General features: G+C 40.8%; 1 protein-coding gene across 1 annotated transcript in view; it reads left to right on the top strand.

The window, feature by feature from the left end:
• Positions 1-22214, top strand: part of BicC (protein bicaudal C) — a 345922-nt gene that overhangs the window by 183387 nt on the left and 140321 nt on the right. Inside the window, exon 4 of the mRNA XM_067138510.2 lies at positions 9859-9938. Coding sequence (XP_066994611.1) covers positions 9859-9938 — 80 coding nt within the window. The remainder of the gene's footprint in view (positions 1-9858; positions 9939-22214) is intronic.

The raw sequence follows: 22214 nt of genomic DNA, 5'->3' as shown, positions 1-22214 counted from the left end.
ATAGGTGCAATTACTTCTTTTGCCCAATCTGAAGGTACCTTACCAACACCCCACGCTAATTTTACTACTCTATGAAGCCATTTCGTCCCAGCCTTCCCACTACACTTGACCATTTCAGGTCTAATTTCATCTATTCCTGCTGCCTTATGACAATGGAGTTTATTTACTATCCTTTCCACTTCCTCAAGCATAATTTCACCAACATCATTTTCCTCCTCCCCATGAGCTTGGCTGTTTGCAACACTACCATGATGATTTCCTTTTACATTGAGAAGATGTTCAAAATATTCCCTCCACCTCTCCAGTGATTCCCTGGGATTTATTATGAGTTCACCTGAATTACTCAAAACACTGTTCATTTCCTTTTTCCCTCCCTTCCTAAGATTCTTTATTACTGTCCAGAAAGGTTTCCCTGCCTTTCCAGGTTATTACCAAAATCTTCCCATGACTTCTTTTTGGATTCGAGAACTATTTGTTTCGCTCTGTTTCTTTCATCTACGTACAAATCCCTGTCTGCCTCGGCCCTTGTTTGGAGCCATTTCTGATAAGCCTTCTTTTTACGTTTACAGGCTGCTCTCACTTCATCATTCCACCAAGATGTTCGCCTTTTCCCATCTTTACACACAGTTGTTCCTAGGCATTCCCTTGCTGTTTCTACTACAGCATCCCTGTATGCCACCCATTCACTTTCTATATCCTGAACCTGCTTACTGTCTACTGTTCGAAACTTCTCACTAATCATATCCATGTACTTCTAATTTCCTCGTCCTGGAGATTTTCTACCCTTATTCGTTTGCAGACAGATTTCACTTTCTCTACCCTAGGCCTAGAGATACTTAGTTCACTACAGATCAGATAGTGGTCTGTATCATCGAAAAATCCGCGAAAAACTCGTACATTCCTAACAGATTTCCTGAATTCAAAGTCGGTTAAGATATAGTCTATTATGGATCTGGTACCCCTAGCCTTCCATGTGTAGCGGTGAATAGCCTTATGCTTGAAGAATGTATTCGTAACAGCTACACCCATACTAGCACAGAAGTCCAGCAAACGCTTCCCATTCCCATTAGCTTCCATATCTTCCCCACATTTACCAATCACCCTTTCGTATCTTTCAGTTCTATTCCCAACACTCGCATTGAAATCGCCCATTAGCACTATTCTATCCTTGCTGTTGACCCTGAACACGATGTCACTCAATGCTTCATAAAACTTGTCAACTTCATCCTCATCTGCACCCTCACATGGTGAATACACGGACACAATTCTTGTCCTAATTCCTCCCACTGACAAATCTATCCACATCATTCGCTCATTTACGTGCCTAACAGAAACTGTTACGTGCAATGGTATTCCTGATAAAGAGCCCTACCCCAGACTCTGCCCTTTCTAACACCCGTTAGAATTAAGGTACAGCCCCAGCATTTGCCTGGTGTGAAAATGCGAAACCACGGAAAACCATCTTCAGGCCTGCCGATAGTGGAATTCGAACCTACTATCTCCCGGATGCAAGCTCACAGCCGCGCGCCTCTACGCGCACGGCCAACTCGCCCGGTTCAGAACACTTTAAGCAAGCCTCGGACCTATGGGAGTAATGGAGTCCCACCCCCATTTGACATGCGAGGGACTCCTTGAAAACAACTTGGCGAACGAAATGGAATTCGATGGGGAGCTATCAATATTAATGGGGCTTATGGGAGAAAGAAGGTAGAACTGGCTGAGTCAGCAAAGAGGATGAATCTGGATGTATTAGGAGTAAGTGATATTCGAGTAAGGGGAGATAATGAGGAAGAGATAGGAGATTATAAAGTGTACTTGACGGGTGTTAAAAAGGGAAGGGCAGAGAATGTGGTAGGACTGTGTATCAGAAATACTATTGCACGCAACATAGTTTTAGTTAGGCACGTAAATAAGCGAATGATGTGGGTAGACTTCGCAGTTGGTGGAATTAGGACGAGAATTGGCTCAGTGTATTTACCATGTGAGGGTGCAGATGAGGATGAAGTTGACAAGTTTTATGAAGCATTAAATGGTATCGTAGTCATGGTCAACAGCAAGGATAGGGCAGTGCTAATAGGCGATATCAATGTTAGAATTGGAAATAGAACTAAAGGATACGAAAGGGTGATTGGTAAATGTGGAGAAGATATGGAAGCTGATAGGAATGGGAAGAGTTTGCTGGACTTCTTTGCTAGTATGGGTTTAGGAGTTACGAATGCATTCTTCAAGCATACGACTATTCACCGCTACACATGGGAGGCTAGAGGTACGAGATCCTTAATAGACTATATCTTAACGGACTTTGAATTCAGAAAGTCAGGAATGTTAAGTTTTTTCGGTGATTTTTCTATGATACAGACCACTGTCTCATCTGCAGTGAACTAAGTATCTCTAGGCCTAGGGTAGAGAAAGTGAAATCTGTCTGCAAACGAATAAGGGTAGAAAATCTCCAGGACGAGGAAATTAGACTAAGTACATGGATATGATTTGTGACAAGTTTCGAACAGTAGAGAGTAAGCAGGTTTAGGATATAGAAAGACAATGAGTGGCATACAGGGATGTTGTATTAGAAACAGCAAGGGGGATGCCTAGGAAAAACTGTGTGTAAAGATGGGGAAAGTGAACATCTTTATGGAATGAAGTGAGAGCAGCCCGTAAACGTAAAAAGGCTTATCAGAAATTGCTGCAAACAAGGACCGATGCGGACATGGAAAAGTACGTAGACGGAAGAAACAGAGCGAAACAAATAGTTTTTGAATCCAAAAAGAAGTCGTGAGAAGATTTTGGTATTAACCTGAAAAGGCTAGGTCGAGCAGCAGGGAAACCTTTCTGGATAGTAATAATCTTAGGAAGGGAGGGAAAAAGGAAACGAGCATTGTTTTGGGTAATGCATGTGAACTCATAGATCTCATGGAATCACTGGACAGGTGCAGGGAATATTTTGAAAATCTTCTCAACATAAAAGAAAATCTTCCTGGTGGTGTCGTGAACGATTAAGCTCATGGGGAGGAAGAAAATGTCTGTAAAATTATGCTTGAGGAAGTGGAAAGGATGGTAGTTAAACTCCATTACCATAAAGCAGCAGGAATAGATGAAATTAGACCTGAATTGGTGAAGTATAGTGGGAAGGCAGGGATGAAATGGCTTCATAGAGTAGTAAGATTAGCATGGAGTGTTGGTAAGGTACCTTCAGATTGGACAAAAGCAGTAATTGCACCTAGCTAGAAGCAAGGGAGCAGGAAGGATTGAAATAACTATCGAGGTATCTCGTTGATTGGTATACCAGGCAAAGTATTCACTGGCAGCTTGGAAGAGAGGGTGCGATCAGTGGTTAAGAGGAAGTTGGATGAAATCCAGTGTGGTTTCAGACCACAGAGGGGCTGTCTGGGTCAGATATTCAGTGTGCGCCAGGTAATTGAAAAATGCAACGAAAGGAATAGACAGTTGCGTTTGTTTCGTAGATCTAGAGAAAGCGTATGACAAGGTACCGAGGGGAAAAGTTGTTCGCCATACTGGGGTACATTATTAAAATCAATCGAAGGCATTTATGTTGACAATCGGGCGTCATTGAATATTGATGGTAGAAAGAGTTCTTGGTTCGGGTGTGGTTATCACTGATTTTAAAATACAAAACTGAATTAAAATGAAACAATATTAACATATTCATGAAGTAAAATACTCAATCGTCGGAATATGTAATCACATTTAGTATTTACCCGATTACTTACACATACAATTGTTAATGGGCGCCAGCTAGAAATCAATGTAACGATAATAGAATGAGTCTTGAATATCTCTAGGGTGTGAGGTAATAAGCTTATTGTGACAGCATAACATATAGGTTCTGGGGAAAAGAGATTGGCGTCCGGTTTCCCCATTAAAATTTCAGGTTATCTGATATACTATTGAAATGAAACCATTAATTGCATATGATACTAAACAAAATATATTCTTTAAATATTGAATTTTACGGGTGTGAGATCTGCTGCGATAATATCAATGATAATGTAAAACTGTGGCATATCTGAAGGAAACTCTAGTCATAAAATTCGAAATCCTCTTGACCGGACATTTAAAAAATGTACAAGAAATTTATCCCTCACTGGTTCACGTAACAGTACCTTCAACACTTCGAGTGCTATTACGACGTATTCCTTTGAGTTGGTATAAGCTGTAGGAATCTCAAACCTAGTTCGGTGATGTATCCTTTTAGTTTCAATTCACACTTCACAATCAACTTTACAAGTAATTCACTGATAACTGTTAGTCTGCATTACGACGATGCAATATTCGGCTGTCGCCGAACTGACACAAGAACTCGACCGAACAGATACAAGAAACACACTCCGAACATATAATCCATTTGGTCATTGACGATTGCGTATCCGTATCACTGTTCGCCATCAGTCTCCTTCCAATTGACTTTATAGCAAGTCTCTCCATTCAACTCCTTCCAACCAACTGAACTATCCAACTGACTGCCGCTATAGGATACAGCCCCTTTACATAGACATAACTTGTCATATCCACGTTATCTCTCAAAATTGCTATGTCACTCCCACCCAGCTACAAATGTTACATATTGTGTTGAAGTAGCCTCAGGCTAAATATCTCATCGCTAAATGCATACAATGACAGAGCGACGACTCGACAGTTACTGTAGCCTAACAGTATTACACCATATGTAGGTTTCACAAAACATATCCATGTCTGATATTAGGCAGCAACTCTCACTCTACATCGTTTTAATGCTAACACACACACACACACACACACACACACACACACACACACACACACACACACATATACAATAAATTAACTACAATGAAGCAAGCTATAATTAATACATACCGAAATCAGATTATGAAATTGAATCAAACAATAATATTCACAATAATAATAATAATAATAATAATAATAATAATAATAATAATAATAATACAGATGAATGCTTGTAACGGGATTTGAACCATTACACAGGGTACTTACAAGGGTTATACAAGACTGTAATCTTTCACCTTTGCAGTTCGTAGTTCACATGGATCATCTGCTGAAAGGTATAAAGTGGCAGGTAGGGATTCACTTAGGTGGAAATGGAGCAAGCAGCCTGGCCTATGATGACCGACTTGGTCTTAATGGCAGATTGTGCCGAAAGCCTGCAGTCTAATATCTTGGAACTTGAAAATAGGCACAATGGGTATGGTTTGAAAATTAGCCTCTCGAAGACTAAATTGAGGTCGGTAGGTAAGAAATTCAACAGACCTGAATGTCAGATTGGTGATACAAAGCTGGAAGAGGTAGATAATTTTAAGTATTTAGGTTGTGTGTTCCCCCGGGATGTTAATATAGTGAGAATGAATCAAGGTGTAGTAAAGCTAATGCAGTGCGCTCGCTGTTGAGATCAGTTGTGTTCTGTGAGAAGGGAGTCAGCTCCCGGACGAAACTATCTTACATCGGTTTTTCAGACCAACTTTGCTTTACGGGAGCAAATGCTGGGTGGACTCAGGACGTCTTATTCATAACTAAAGGCCTAAGCAATAGTTGCAAATAGAGGATTGTGGCTACGTTTAATGAATTCAGAGGCTTGCAGACTGAACGCTGAAAGGCATAACGGTCCATAATGATGTGTTATTATTAGGGACCCCAAAAGGATACATATTTGGACGAAGAGAAAAATGAAGACCTCTAACGTAATGTAGAGAAAATAGAATTAAAAGACGAAGACTTCAATGTTATGGTCACCTTCACAGAATGACAGACGACAGGCAAAGAAGGTTTTTGATTACATCTTCAAATTAAAACACACAACCCGTTGGCTGCAAGAGATACGATGGGACCAGGCGAGTTGGCCGTGCGGTTATGGGCGCACAGCTGTGAGCTTGCATCCGGGAGCTGATGGGTTCGAACTCCACTGTTGACAGCCCTGAAGACGGTTTTCCGTGGTTTCCCATTTTCGTACCAGGCAAATTATGGGGCTGTACCTTCCCACTCCTAGGTCTTTCCTATTCCATCGTCGTCATAAGGCCTATCTGTGTCGATGTGACGAAAAGCAAAATTGCAAAACTAGGGTGGAATTTTTCCGGTGGCAGATAGCTTCTGCGGATGTTTTGTTTTTGCAAATTCGATGTCAACCTCGGAGAGTTATCAGAGGAACAGAGGCAGGCGATCAGCCAACGTAAGACGTAGTTCGTGGAAGAAATGTCTCAGGTTCCAAGCGGTCTACTAGCAAAATGATTTTATAAAAAATGTTATTTATTAGGGGTATGGACGTATGTTGAGTAGGTGCTCGACCTGGAGGTTGATTGTATCCTCAGCAGCTGTGCCATCAGCTGTAATAGATGGCCTAGGCATCACTGAGGGAAAGGAGAAGTCGGTTAGTTTTCAGTTGCTTTCCTCGCTGAGCCAGAAGTTTGTATTGCGCATCATTCTGCAGAGTCCACTAAAATGCGCACACCAGCCAATCCTATGGGTGACATTTGGAAACAATTCATAACAGGGACTGGCTGCATAAAGAATGGCATTACCAGCACAGCTCGTACCTCGGTTACTTTCATACTGTCAAAGCCGAGGATGAGTCGGTCAGATCAATGAAAGTAACAAATTTGTTCTAGCCTATTCCAGAAGACACAATCAACTCTATGCCTCACCAACAAGGGGATATTATTAGGGATGATGGTGATGGTGCTGGTGCTTGTTTTAAAAGAAAGCGCAGCTGGTCAACCATAGTCTCAACATCCTCAGCTATTTCCAATCATTCAGGAATGAAATGAATGAAGCTCCCATCTAGCGGCGGGGATAGGAATTGTGCCGGCTGACGAAGCCTACCGCATTCCTCTGGGGGTAATGATTAATGATAGTATAAATGAATTATTGGTGTGCATTGCTGGAATGAAAGATGACAGGGAAAACTGGAGTACCCAGAAAAAACCTGTCCCTCCTCCGCTTTGTACAGCATAAACCCCACATGGAGTGACCGGGATTTGAACCACGGAACCCAACAGTGAGACGCTAGTGTGCTGCCGCCTGAGCCACGGAGGCTTTGTCTCTTAAGACTAATCAGAAAAAATAACGAAGAGGTCTGATTCTTTGATTCTTTTCTGATTTCCGCCGGGCTGAGTGGCTCAGACGGATTAGGTGCTGGCCTTTTAACCCCAACTTGGCAGGTTCGATCCTGACTCAGTCTCGTGGTATTTGAAGGTGATAAAGAAAGAGGCTACGAAGGGTAAGGCACCTTCGGGATCAATACCGACGAAAACAAAGGTTAATCAAGGGAGGTCTCATAAGATGAAAGCGAGGAGACTGGTGTAAAGTTGAAGAATTGCCAAACTTGGATAGAGGCCCCGTGATCACGAAGCCACGCTCCCAACTTGAAAGCCCCGTTGTGCCGATGATGGGATTCGAACCTTTGTCTCCCGAATACAAGCTTATAGCAATACGATCCCTGCCGTGTAGCCAACTTGCTCGGATCCCATGTATTCTCCAGTACTCTTTCTACCGAGGAACTGGAAATTACTGAATTTCCTTGGACATCGTAACGTTAAATTCTAACCTGATATTTTAAGCGATCGGTTCAGTAGCATACTTGCTTACTGTAAATAAGATTGCAGAGTGAGTTCGCTACGCGGTTTGATTCACATAGCTGTGAGCTTGCAGTCGGGAGATTGGGGGGGGGGGGGGTTCGAATTCCGCTGTTGGCAGCACTAAAGATGGTCTTCTCATTCACTTCAAATACTGGGGCTGTACCTTTCCATTCCTAGCGCTAAAGAGGACAATGAGTGTGGCTCCACAAGAATGATGCCCACTTTCCTGGAGCAGATCTGAAGGAAGATAACCAAGAATACTTGAAGCAACAATATTTTACCAGATTTATCTCATCTATCATCTTGCCAACGGTCACTTTGAATGTGACGGGTGGATAGAGAGTACTATTAAGTGCGTTATCTTAATTTGAGAAAGTGCTCTAGATAATAGTGTTAAATTTCACTTCAAGAATTCGACATACCAGTCACTGTCAGCCGTGCTCTTGAAACTGAATCTGTACCGGGGAGAAAGTTGTAAAATAAAGAATAAAATACAATTTATAAAATAAAGATGGAAAATGGCTTAGCTGTTGTCGGCAATCTGCAGTTTGAAGTTACTGAAGACCGTGAACAGAGTGGGTTCGGCTTATTGGATACCATGCAGTGTTTCTCCTTACATCACGGTGAGTTCCCAAGGACATCCACACGTTCGTAGTTGTTAACATCTCCAATTTATGTTCTGTTGTACATGTGGTTTCGATCTGAAATGTGTAGAATAATCGTGCTAAATACTTTTGAGTGTTTTGTTCCGGAAATTTCGAAGCAGCTAAAAATGAGCATGTGTATTTGTAAAATTACTATTTTCCCTACGAGTTTGCCGGGCTGAGTGGCTCAGACGGTTGAGGCGCTGGCCTTCTGATCCTGACTTGGTACGTTCGCTCCTGGCTCAGTCCAGTAGCATTTGAAGCTGCTCAAGTAACTCAGTCTTTTGTCGGTAGATTTACTGGCATGTAAAACCTCCTGCGGGACAAAAGCTCGGATCCTGTATGTCTCAGAAAACCGTCAAAAGTTGTTAGTGGAATATAAAAATATATTTTTCTATGAGTTTAAATGAATTTGGCAGAAAATAAATATTAAAAGCATATGGTGTTTAAGAGGGGCGGTGCGCCTTTAGTTTCCTTAAATTGGCGCAACTCAACTTCTTATAACTAAAAATTTACACGTTGTACTCTTTAAAAAAAATTGCACGCTTAAATTGCATTCACTATAATTTATGAATTGACGTAGTTTCTTTTAAATGCCTAGTGATCATCTGTACAAGAAATAATTATACCCTTTTTCCAATTACCTGGGTTCGAATTTAGCCCAGTTTTACGGCTGGATGCCTTTCCTGGCACCAACCTTATCTGGAGGGATCTATTCACTATTGCGTGTTTCTGTGGTGGTTTGTAGTGCGATGATTTGTATATATAAATGACTTGTAATAAGACGAACATATTACGCAGCACCCGAGCTACAGCAATTAACCTACCTGGCCTAGCATCGAGCCCAGCTCCCTCTGAATAGAACGCCGCTGCGCTGAGCATTCAGGCAAGGAGCCGAACGAATGGAATTTCTATTACAAATATTGAACTTCATTGATACGCCTTCCGCCGGGCTGAGTGGCTCAGACGGATTACTTGCTGGCCTTTTAACCCAACTTGGCAGGTTCGATCCTGACTCAGTCTCGTGGTATTTGAAGGTGATAAAATGTCAGCCTCTTGTCGATATATGTTCTGGCACGTAAAAGAACTGCGGGACTAAATTCCGGCACCTCAGCGTCTCTGAAAAAACGTAGTAGTCAATGGGACGTAACGGAAATTATTATTATTATTATTATTATTATTATTATACTCCTTCAGAAATTATTTCCATAATCGGTACCTTTCATATTTTCCTCCCTAATTTTTGCACTATTCCAGTAGGTTTTGGATTGCGATGTAAACCACGTGTGAAAAGTCAAAATACGGAAATGCCAACATCATATCGACTGGGTACGATGAAGAGTGGCACACATGCACATTCACAAATATGTACTTACTAGTAGATTTTTTTCTTCGCCAGATTAGAGTAACTTATATTCCAGTAACAAAGAATACTGTTTTTTTTTTGTTTTGTTTTTTTGTTACACATAAAGATGTAGGATACTTTTCTTCCAGGAATGCTATGGGAAGTGCTTCTGTTTGTGAGTTGTAATATAACTGTTACAATTTGTAAAAGTAGACCTATTTCTGAACTTAGTTATATAAAATTACGTTAACTACTCTACTCTAATTTATAATTGTGCTTTTTACAGATCCCCATGTACATATCATAGGACGATATAACGACGTAGGCCAGGCGAAGAAGAAAATAATGGCTGTACTCGACACATGGGTAAGTCTCTTCAGTATAACATCTCTACACTTGCTGGATTTTTTTAATTGGTACATAACGAATAAGGGAACATTCCATCATATTAAGTTTCGTGTTCATAATTATACTTTCTATATTATTATTATTATTATTATTATTATTATTATTATTATTATTATTTCAGACCCAATAATACAAACATGTATGGGTTCAGAATACAGCGAGGACTTCTCACAGTTTTTCAGAGTATGTTACAGTATAGGCCTAGATCGTACCGGCGCGTCCGAGGTCGATAAGGTGGAGGAGGGTGAGGGGCGGGGACCTTACATTTTATTCCATTTTAGTCGCCTGAAACTAGGAATTATAGGGATCACTGACTTTAAAAAAAAGCAGAGGCAGAGCTGGCTCAGGTAGCACGCGCCGGCCTCTCACCGCTGGGTTCCGCGGTTCAAATCCCGGTTTGATTTGAGACTTGTGCTGGACAAAGCGAAGGCGGGGCAGCTTTTTCTCCGGGTACTTCGGTTTTTCTGTCATATTTCATTCCAGCAACACTACCCAATATCAATTCACTTTATCTGTCATTCATTAATCATTGCCCCAGAGTGCGACAGGCTTCGGCAGCCGGCACGATTCCTATCCTCGCCGCTAGATGGGGCTTCATTCATTCATTCATTCCATTCCATTCCTGACCCGGTCAAATGACTGGAAACAGGCTGTGGATTTTCATTGACAAAAAATAGCAATTTTTACAAACCCTCTTGCCTTATCACCCAATTCTTTCCTTAAATTCCTTTAATTATTAAGACAAATATTTAAAAGAATTGTCATTCGTCGCGGCTAACCGGTTTGTATAGCGTCACGGCAAGTAGTGGAGACGCGCGCAACAGCGTGTAGCATTTTCTGTGAGGAAGGGTAACAGGGATATATTTTTTCCAAAGGTCATAGATACTGAGGTATGATTCACCTGTTTGCCGCGTGCATTCGTCAGTCTGGCAATCTCACTGTGTCTGTATATTCTACTGGGTAGTCTATTACTTTGTTAGTGTGTAGTCAAATACTACGGTAAATGATTTCTAATCGTATAATCACGCCGTATTTCTATTCAGTGGCTCCACTTGTGGAGAAAATACATTTTTATTCCGTTTTAGCCGCATACTAATAGGAATGATTTTTAAAAATTAAAAAAAGCCATTTGTACATCCCTGTTGGCTTTTCAGTTAATTATTTCCTTTAATTTCTTTAATTATTAGGGAAAGTATTTAACGGAAATGCAACAAAATGTTGTTCGTCGCGACTAACCGAACTGTACGTCGCCACAGAAAGTTGTGGATACCCGTGGAGCAATGTGTAGCATGTACTGTGACGACGTCGGTAGATGCAGAGTGGGTCTCGGCCCATTAAGTGACCACGGTTAGTCCATGGTCCAACAGCTCTGCACTCCGACCGGCCAACCGAGCAGAGGAGGGGTGGCCACGGCTCTACGCCTCTGCATTCGGGAGACGGGACAGGGCTGGACCTCGCGGCTGTCCTGAGAATGGTTTTCCGTAGATTTCCCTTCTCCTGCACTAATCAATCAATCACTACTAATCTGCATTTAGGGCAGTCGCCCAGGTAGCAGATCCCCTATCTGTTGTTTTCCTAGCCTTTTCTTAAATGATCACAAAGAAATTGGAAAATTATTGAACATTTCCCTTGGTAAGTTATTCCAATCCCTAACTCCCCTTCCTATAAATGAATATTTGCCCCAGTTTGTCCTCTTGAATTCCAACTTTATCTTAATATTGTGATCTTTCCTACTTTTAAAGACCACCTAAACTTATTCGTCTACTGATGTCCTTCCACGCCATCTCTCCAGTGACAGCTCGGAACATCCCACTTAGTCGAGCAGCTCGTCTCCTTTCTCCCACATCTTTCCAGCCCAAACTTTGCAACATTTTTGTAACGCTACTCTTTTGTCGGAAATCGCCCAGAACAAATCGAGCTGCTTTTCTTTGGATTTTTCCAGTTCTTGAATCAAGTAATCCTGGTGAGGCTCCCATACACTGGAACCATACTCTAGTTGGGGTCTTACCACAGACTTCTATGCCCTCTCCTTTACATCCTTACTACAACCCCTAAATACCCTCATAACCATGTGCAGAGATCTGTACCCTTTATTTACAATCATCTTTATGTGATTACCCCAATGAAGATCTTTTCTTATATTAACACCTAGGTACTTACAATGATCCCCAAAAGGAACTTTCACCCCATCAACGCAGTAATTAAAACTGAGAGGACTTTTCCTATTTGTGAAACTCACAACCTGACTTTTAACCCCATTTATCATCATACCATTGCCCACCGTCCATCTCACAACACTATCGAGATCCCCCTGCAGCCGCTCACAATCTTGTAACTTATTTATTACTCTGTACAGAATAACATCTGCAAACAGCCTTATCTCTGATTCCACTTCTTTACACATATCCTGACTGACTGACTGACTGACTGACTCATCATCGCCGAGCCAAAACTACTGGACATAAAGAAATGAAATTTTGGGGATATATTCATATTAAGATGTAGGTGCTCGCTAAGAGAGGATTTTGTGATATTCCGTCGCTAAGGGGGTGAAAAGGGGGGTGAAATTTTAAAATGAGTGTATCTATATCTCAAAACTTTTAAAGTTTACAAATGTAAAGATTGGTATTTAGAATCGTCTTTAAAAATAAGGAAACGCGTATTTTTTTGTTTTCGGAAAATCCCAATGGGAGGGGTGGAAAAGGGTGAAAAAGCGGTTGAATGCCTTTAATGAGGCTACTTATATTTCAGAACCTGAAGATATTACAGACCTGAAAATTGGTATTTGGGATCTACTTTAAAAATAAAGAAACAGGTATTTTTTCGTTTTTGGAAAATCCAAATAATGGGGGGGGGTAAAAAGGGGGTTAATTTAAAAAATGAGTGTGTCTACATCTTAAAACTTTAAAAGTTACAGATGTAAAACGTTGGTATTTAGAATCTCCTTTAAAGTACAGGAACACGTATTTTTTATTTTCTGTAAATCCCAATAGGAGAGGTGTAAAAGGGTGAATAATGGGTTGAATGCCTTTCATGAGGATAAATATATCTCAGAAACTGAAGATATTACAGAACTGAAAATGTGTATATGGGATCTCCTTTAAAAATAAAGAAACGCATATCTTTTTGTTTTTGGAAAATCCAATTAATGGCGGTTAAACAAGAGTGACAAATTGGGGTGAATTTTTTGAAAGGCTATATCTACAGAATATCTGAGAAACGTAAAATGTTACAGACGTAAAAAGTGGGTATTTGGAATCTCCTATAAATGTAAAGAAAGATTGGTGATTTGTTTTTGGAAACTCCACTTAAGGGGATCTAAAAAGGGGCGAAATTTTAAAATGAGAATTTCTACAGTATATATCAAAAAACTTAACATGTTACAGAAGTGAAATAGTATTTTTTATCTCTTAAAAATAAAGAAACGTGTATTTTTAGTTTTCGGAAATACCACTTGGGTGGAAGGAGGGGGGGGGGGGTTAAAGTGACTGAAAATGGCGTTGACTTCTTTTAATTAGGCTACTGATATCTCAAAAATGAAGATATTACAGACGTAAAATTTGACTTTTGGAATCTGCTCTAAAAGTAAAGAAACATGTATTCTCGGAAAATCTAATGAAGGGGGGGAGGGAGGGTTGAAAAATTTAAAAATTGACTTAATTGTATGAGAATACATACATCTAATAAAAACTAAAGTTGTTACGGACGTGAAATTTGGTATTTGAATCTCCTTCAAAAAACAAAGAAAATCGCGTTTTTTGGGGGAAACAATCTTGGGGGGCGGGAGTAAAGAGGAGTTGAATTCCTTTCATGAGGACACATAAATCAAAAACTGAAGAAGTTAGTGTCGTGATAACTGCTATTTAGAAGATCCTTTACTATTAAAGAAACGAGTATTTTTTGCCGGAAAATTAACTTACGGAAGGGTGGGGGGGAGAGAATTGTGAAAGGAAGTGAAAAAAGTGAATTATTTTTTATATGGATACTTTTATCTCAAAACTGAAGGTAAGACATGAACATTGGTGTTTGGATTCTCCTTTAAACATAAAGAAACACGCCTTCTTTTAATTTTTTTGGTGGGGGGGGGGTGTAAATAAACTTAACGGCGGTGGGGTGTAAAAGGAGGTGAGACCAATTGATTTTACTCTCCATAATGTACTTATAAGGAGCCTCCGTTGCTCAGGCGGCAGCGCGCCGGCCTCTCACAGCTGGGTTCCGTGGTTCAAATCCCGGTCACTCCATGTGATATTCGTGCTGAACAAAACAGAGGCGGGACAGGTTTTTCTCCGGATACTCCGGTTTTCCCTGTCATCATTCATTCCAGCAACACTGTCCAATATTTCATTTCATTTGTCATTCATCGATCATCCCAGACGAGTGCTTCGGTAGCCGGCACAAATCCTATTGTCGCCGCTAGATGGGGCTTTATTCATTCCATTCCTGACCCTGTCGAATGACTGGAAACAGGCTATGTATTTTCGATGTACTTATTCTGATCATAAGCCGATCATTTTTAATATTTCCTGGGTTCGTTTTCAACAGCCATCTTTTCCTTCGGAGAACGTTCTTAGATTACAGTAGATTCTCCTGGCATATAAATAAAAATTTAAACACATTTGAAATAAGCGATAGGAATGAGATGGACCGTCAAATTGTTCACCTCTATAATACGGTCAATAATCCACGGAAGTATGTCATTGGTATCGCCATAAATCCCGCACACTTGCCTACGCGCGACATTGGTGCTGGTCCCATTGTAACAATGACACTGGCAGCGGATGTGATTTACCGCGAAGTAGCGGTCTTGCATCTTGCTGTGGGGTCCAGAACATCTATATATATAAAATGAGTTTTGTCTATACATTGCTCAGAATTTGAAATGAATGGTATTTCTGTATCGGTCATGTCCACAGTAACAAGAAAATGCATTTTTTACTTTTCCGTAATGTCTGTCTGTATGTATGTATGTATGTATGTATACGCATCACGAGAAAGCGGCTGAAGAGAATTTAATGAAAATCGGAATGTAAAGTCGGGTGATGAACCGCTACAATTTAGGCTATAAATTATTTTAATCACGCTGAGTGAAATGGTAGTTTAGGGGAAGGCCTGAAATGTAATTCTCAAATAAGTTATTTATGTTATTAGTGGTCGTATCGATACTACATAACTAACATAACTTTAGTTATGTCGTAAGTTAGTAGTAGTTACGTAAGAAGTTATTAAATTTCCGATCACTTATGTCTTATACATTGTTACCGTACCGCATATAATCGGAGATATTCATGAATTTGGATTTTTGTTACTAAGTCCAAATCAGCGCCGAGTCACGAGAAAATGGGTAAACAGAATTTAGTGAAAAATCGGTATGTAAAGTCTGAGAATAAGGAACTACACTCTACGATATAAATAATTTTGTAAGACACCCTAATATCACAGAGTCGAAAGAAAACTAATGTGAAAGCCTGCAATATAGAAAGCTCATAAACTTTATCAACAATAACATTACATTGACCATTGTTTGTTGTGATGTGCTTTTTGTCTTCTGTTTCCTCTCATCCCCGATAGATAGGATTACTGCAGCGTACCGAGGTTTTTTTTTTAAATTTGCTTGACGTCGCACCGACACAGGTAGTTCTTATGGCGACGATGGGATAGGAAAAGAATAGTGGTGTGAAGGAAGCGGCCTTGGCTTTAAGGTACAGCCTGGTGCGACTGGTGTGAAAATGGGAAACCACGGAATACCATCTCTTTCTTTTTTTGCTTAACGTCGCACCGACACATATGTCTTAAGGCGACGATGGGATAGGAAAGGTCTAGGAAGTGGAAGGAAGCGGCCGTGGCTTTAATTAAGTTACAGTCCCGGCATTTGCCCGGTGTGAAAATGGGAAACCACGGAAAACCATCGTCAGGGCTGCCGACAGTGGGGCTCGAAGCCACTATCTCCCGAATACCGTCTTCAGGGTTGCCGGCAGTGGGGTTCGAATCCACTATCTCCCGGATGCAAGCTCACAGCTGCGCGCCCGTAACCACACGGCCAACTCGCCTGGTCGTACCAACTGTAACAGCCTGCCTGTATATTGGTGGGAAGTAGCTGGGGTGTAAGATAACTTTCTTCTTTAGCTTGCCATTCCTCTGGTTCATACATTTTCTGATATATCTGGTACGTAACACAGTGGTTCATCATAGTATTCGAGCTATACAATCCCTACTCTGAGCCACTGATTGGAATGAGTCGTGTGCATATTTAACGGAATAATGACAAAGGAATGTTCACGGCAGTCTGCGACCTGGTTATTCCAGCTCTGTAACTTTGGACTCTTAGGTCGGCACCGTAGTACTGTTCGTTGAAAGTGAGAAAGTGTGCGGTATTTTTTTTTTCATTTGATCGAGTATTTTATATGATAACATTCCTTTCAATCGCTACGTTCCTACTGACGTTTTTGTAATGACCTATGTTGAATTCAGTTAGGAAAACCACCAAGTCAGTCTTTCTGAGAATCCCGTAGCGAAGCACGGGTACATCAGCTAGTCTATAATAATAATAATAATAATAATAATAATAATAATAATAATAATAATAATAATAATAATAATAATAATATTCTGGACCGTTGTCAAATGTGCGGACCACGCTGGAAACCGGTCCTGGACGGGTAATGACTAAGAATGTAGTCCGGCCGCGGGTTCAGTACCGCCAAGGCACCCAAGACGACACCACGCCGGATCTCCTGAAGGATTTGATCCATATTAAAATGCTTATAGGAAAATACGGCAAAGATTCAGGGACCCAAATGACCGGGTAGAATATCTGGACCTAGCCCGGGAAGTATGAAATCGATTGCTGGAAAGAAAGATTGAAAAATGGGAAGAAACTTGCCGTAATCTATTAGAAAACGAGTCAGATCGCGAATTTCGGCGGATTATATATCTAAAACAATGAGCATTCAATTATAAATTTCAGTATAATACCGTAGCGAAGCACGGGTATCTTGCTAGTCATCTATATATATAAAATAACCTGTCCTGACTGACTGACTGACTGATTCATCATCGCCGAGCCAAAACTACTGGACATAAAGAAATGAAATTTTGGCGATATATTCATATTAAGATGTAGGTGCTCGCTAAGAGAGGATTTTTGGATATTCCTTCGTTAAGGGGGTGAAAAGGGGGCTGAAATTTTAAAATGAGTGTATATCTCAAAACTTTTAAAGTTTACAGATGTAAAAATTGGTATTTAGAATCTCCTTTAAAAATAAAGGAACACGTATTTTTTGTTTTCTGTAAATCCCAATAGGAAATAGAAATATATTTATTTAAAGTTAATTACAAGTAGGACCAGAGGTCCCTTTGGCTGTAACTAACTGCCACTTTAACTTAAATGTAACACCTAACATACAAAATCTAACAAATCATTGGTATCGCCAGAAATCCCGCACACTTGCCTACGCGCGACAATGGTGCGGGTCACATTGTCAACAATGACAATGGCAGCAGATGTAATTTACCGCCAAGTAGTGGTCTTGCATCTTGCTGTGGGGTCCAGACATATAATAATAATAATAATAATAATAATAATAATAATAATAATAATAATAATAATAATAATAATAATATTCTGGACCGTTGTCAAATGTGCGGACCGCGCTGGAAACGGGCCCTGTACCGTTGCCTACGTGATCAGTAAAAGGCCTCCGCATGGCAGCTTACACAGCGTGAAATACATTCTAGTTCCAGAGTCGCCGCTAGACTTCGTGTTAGTCCTCCACTGTTTAACACTGACGTATATAGAAATTGTGCAGCAAAATGTTAAGTTAGTGAGTTTTTAGATCAGGTAGACCTTAAAAATAATTATGTAAGGTGTTGATTTGTGTATTCAGCTTGTAGGGAGTATATACTTTCTATATAAATGTAAGTTTAAGATAAAGTAATAGTTATAAATATATACGAGGTTCTGTACTTACCGCCGAGGGAGTATTTATTGTAAACGTCCGATTCCTTGGCTGAATTGTCAGAGTTGAGGCATTCGGTTCAGAGGGTCCCGAGTTCGATTCCCGTGTGAGTCGGGGATTTTAATCGCGCATTTCATGTTAAATTCTTCTGGTTCGGCGTCTGGGTGTTTATGTTTGTCCCAACACTTTCCTCTTCATACAACATACTACACTCAAAACCATCACAGAAACACGTAATAGTAATCACATACCTCCATACAAGGTTGGCGATAAGAACGGAATCCGGCCGTAAAACAAGGTCGGATCCGCATGTGCGATACAATTGGCACCCGCGTCCCCACAACTGTGGGAAAAAGCGGTAGAAAAAGAAGAAAGAAAAGAATATTTATTGTGAACATTCTATTCACAGGATGTCTATTGCGCGTCCTCAACAATTGTTTTTTGCTATGAACCATTCTGCAAAAGTAAATTTCACAAAGGTAGCGGAATTTCTTTCCACAAGTTCCCAGCAAATACAGAATGACGAGAAAAATGGGTCAAAATTATATCACGTCGGTGTGACGAGAAAAATAGCATGTGGCAACCTTCCTCGAAAAGTATAGTATGTAGTGGCCATTTTGAAAGCACGTGCTTTAGCGTTTCTGCTAAAACCACACGCTTTCTTCCAAATTCAATTCCAACACTTCTTTCAGGGTATCATCGTATTTCATAATAAAACGCGTAAGCTGCCCAAGAAAAGAAGCTATGGAAATGCATTCTCGCAGGCAAATACAAATGTTTCAAACGACGTACAAGTGGAGCGAAGAGAGTGGTGATGGTGGTGGTGATTGTTTTAAGAGGAAGTACAACTGGGCAACCATCCTCTATATAACACTAATCAGAGTGAAAAATGGAACGGATCCGTCACTTCGAAAAATAAAGGTGTCGGTCTAAGAAAGACAAGGGCCACGAAGGTCGTGAAAATGAAAGACGCCCTAGGTCTCGAATACTCTAATACAGTCGAGGACAAAAAGAACAAGAGTTGATCAAGGGAGGTCGAATACGCGTAGGATACCGGTGGACGAAAGTGACGAGGTGGCATAAGTGAGTGGAAGCAATGCCAGGACTCAGCTAAAATCCTCGTGGTCGCCAACCCACGCTCTCAAGTTTAGAGCCCCTGGGGCCACTTTTAGTCGCCTCTTATTACAGGCAGGGGCTACCATGGCCGATATTCTACCGCCCCACCCACAGGGTTAACTACCCGAGGCACTGAGGTAGGCTAGACAGTAAGAAGAATTAAATTTAAGAAGGTGAGAATAGAAAGGTAGATACAGACATGAAGAAAAAAAACAGACACCTCTCAGGTCACCTTGCTAGTATGGCCCTACTTTCCAGTCGCAACTGTACGATCTGACTCGTATGAGCTCTTCTTGAATTACTGTGTGATACATTTATTTTTCGTTACTAAACGTCGTATCACTTTTCTAGTCAAAACGCAATGTGTTTTCTTTATAATGTGCTTCTATGTGTAAGTTATTCTCGAAAATGCCAATTCGAACCGTGGTGAGGAATGGAGGGCTAGCCTGACATCTGGCGGCTCTATTTGAACTACTGCTACTCTGCCAATTTAGTACTTGAAAAGACCGCGCATGCAGAGGCCTTTACTTATCTCGTAGGCAACGCCTGTACAGGTAATGACTAAGAATGCAATCCGGCCGCGAGTTTAGTACCGCTAAGGCACCCAAGACGACACCACGCTGGGTCTCCTGAAGGATTTGATCCATATTAAAACTGCTTATAGGAAAAGATGGCACAGATTTAGGGACCCAACTGACCGGGTGGAATACCAGGACCTAGCCCGGGAAGTACGAAATCGATTGCTGGAAAGAAAGATAGAAAAATGGGACGAAACTTGCCGTAATCTATTAGAAAACGAGTCAGATCGCGAATTTTGGCGGATTATATATCTAAAACAATAAGCATTCGATTATAAATTTCAGTATAATCCCGTAGCGAAGCACGGGTATCTTGCTAGTTGATACATATATATGAAAATATAAAGGTCCAATAATACTGCCTTGAGGAATTCCCCTCTTAATTATTACAGGGTCAGATAAAGCTTCGCCTACTCTAATTCTTTGAGTTCGTTTTCTAGAAATATAGCCACCCATTTAGTCACTCTTTTGTCAAGTCCAATTGCACTCATTTTTGCCAGTAGTCTTCCATGATCTGCCCTATCAAATGCCTTAGATAGGTTAATCGCAATACTGTCCATTTGGCCTCCTGAATCTAGGATATCTGCTATATCTTGCTGAAATCCTACAAGCTGAGCTTCAGTCGAATAACCTTTCCTAAACCCAAACTGCCTTCTATCAAACCAGTTACTAATTTCGCAAACATGTCTAATATAATCAGAAAGAATGCCTTCCCAAAGCTTACATACAATGCATGTCAAATTGACTGGCCTGTAATTTTCAGCTTTATGCCTATCACCCTTTCCTTTATACACAGGGGCTACTATAGCAACTCTCCTTTCATTTGGTATAGCCCCTTCAACCAATCAATCAAATAAGTATTTCAGATATGATACTATATCCCAACCCACTGCCTTTAGTATATCCCCAGAACTCTTATCAATTTCAGCTGCTTTTCTAGTTTTCAACTTTTGTATCTTACTGTAAATGTCATTGTTATCATAGGTAAATTTTAATACTTCTTTAATACTAAAGCGAATGCCGAGAGTGTTCCTAATATAGGCCACGGTCGCCAACCCTCACTTTCTGCGAGCATCTCCTTCACCGTAACAAATCTGGCTTGAGAGACGGGGAGTTACCGTCTAAGAAGCCACCTCCCCCTTCAGGGGAGAAATGAAAACGTTTTAGTAGTCGTAGTAGTTATGCGACTAAGGATAGCAAGGGTATAATTTCGCCAATGCCGCGCGCATTCGTTAGTCTGGCAGCCTCACTCGGGCAATCACGACGCGCAGGTCGCCTACGGGTGTCAAATCAAAAGACCTGCCCCTGGCGAGCCGAACATGTCCTAAGACACTCCCGGCACTAAAAGCCATACGCCATTCCATTTTTTTACTCAGCCAATGTATCTGTTCAGTTCTATCTAGTTTCTAGTGTCTACTTTGTTATTGTGTAGTAAAATACGAAATGACTTTAATTGTATTATCACGCCGTACTACCATTTAATTGTAATACATGCGTAATTATTGTTCCTTTGGTGAGAGCTGTATTGTATAGTACTATTATTACCGCACTTAAATTGGTAGACTGTCAACCTTGACGTCTCTATCGAAATTCGCTCAGAAAGCATAAAAAAACTTGCCATGTTATACCTAATTGTTTCAGTTTAGATGTCTAACCCCCGCGCGCTATATCCCTCAGACCCGGGTACTTTTTGTTGTCTATACATTTTTGTGCACCCCTCCCCACCTCCCTCCACTTGTAATTCCCAATCGCCGCTACTGCATATGTCTCGAGTAACACAAGAGATCCAAATTTGCTGAACTGTTGTTTTTTCTTCTCTTTTTTACCGATAGAGGTGGCCATGCGATTAGGGTCGCTTAGTTGTGAATTTGTATTCGGGAGATGGTGGGTTCGAATCCCACCGTCACGTCGGCAGCCCTGAAGACGGTTTTCCTCTGTTTCTCATTTTCACACCAGGCAAATGTTGGGCTGTACCTTAACGCCACGGCCGCTACCTTCCCAATCATAGCCCTATCGCATCCTTCCATCGCCGAAAACCTTTGTGTTAGTGCGACGTTAAACCAATAGCAAAAACAAAACAAAACCTTTTTGCTGGGGCTAAATATCGTCTTCTTCTGTGGTGGCAGTGGTCTCAAAACACAAACCATATAGCCTATGTAATTGGAATTAATGTTCCACTGTATTAATGTCGTAAAATTAGATACCTCGTTTCTTCGATCATGTAAAAGATTGTTAAACCTATAATTATCAGTACTGGCATTATGTGCATCCTAACTTCTTTGCTCTTCTTCCGAATCCTCTGTCTCACACTCTCTGGCAGGTAGGTGGGATAATAGACCCCTGCTTGTTCTTCCACAATTCTTTTCTGAACACTCTGGGTCAGTTCACACCTCTGTTCTCCAGTGCTTTCTCTACTTCGGCCACCTTCTATCCAATCATCGCTCTAGGGATTCTCGTTATTTCCATCTTGCCAACGTGGCCAAACCACATCAGTCTACTGGTCCCATTTCTGTTTTGTAACTTCTGTATCCTCAGTCTTTCCCGTATTTCTGTGTTCCTCACACGATCTTTCTTAGCATTACCGA

This window comes from Anabrus simplex, chromosome 1 (assembly GCF_040414725.1).
Source record: "Anabrus simplex isolate iqAnaSimp1 chromosome 1, ASM4041472v1, whole genome shotgun sequence".
Taxonomy (NCBI): domain Eukaryota; kingdom Metazoa; phylum Arthropoda; class Insecta; order Orthoptera; family Tettigoniidae; genus Anabrus; species Anabrus simplex.
The sequence above is the reverse complement of the archived record's forward strand: the minus strand, read 5'-3'. Positions and strand labels throughout refer to the sequence as shown.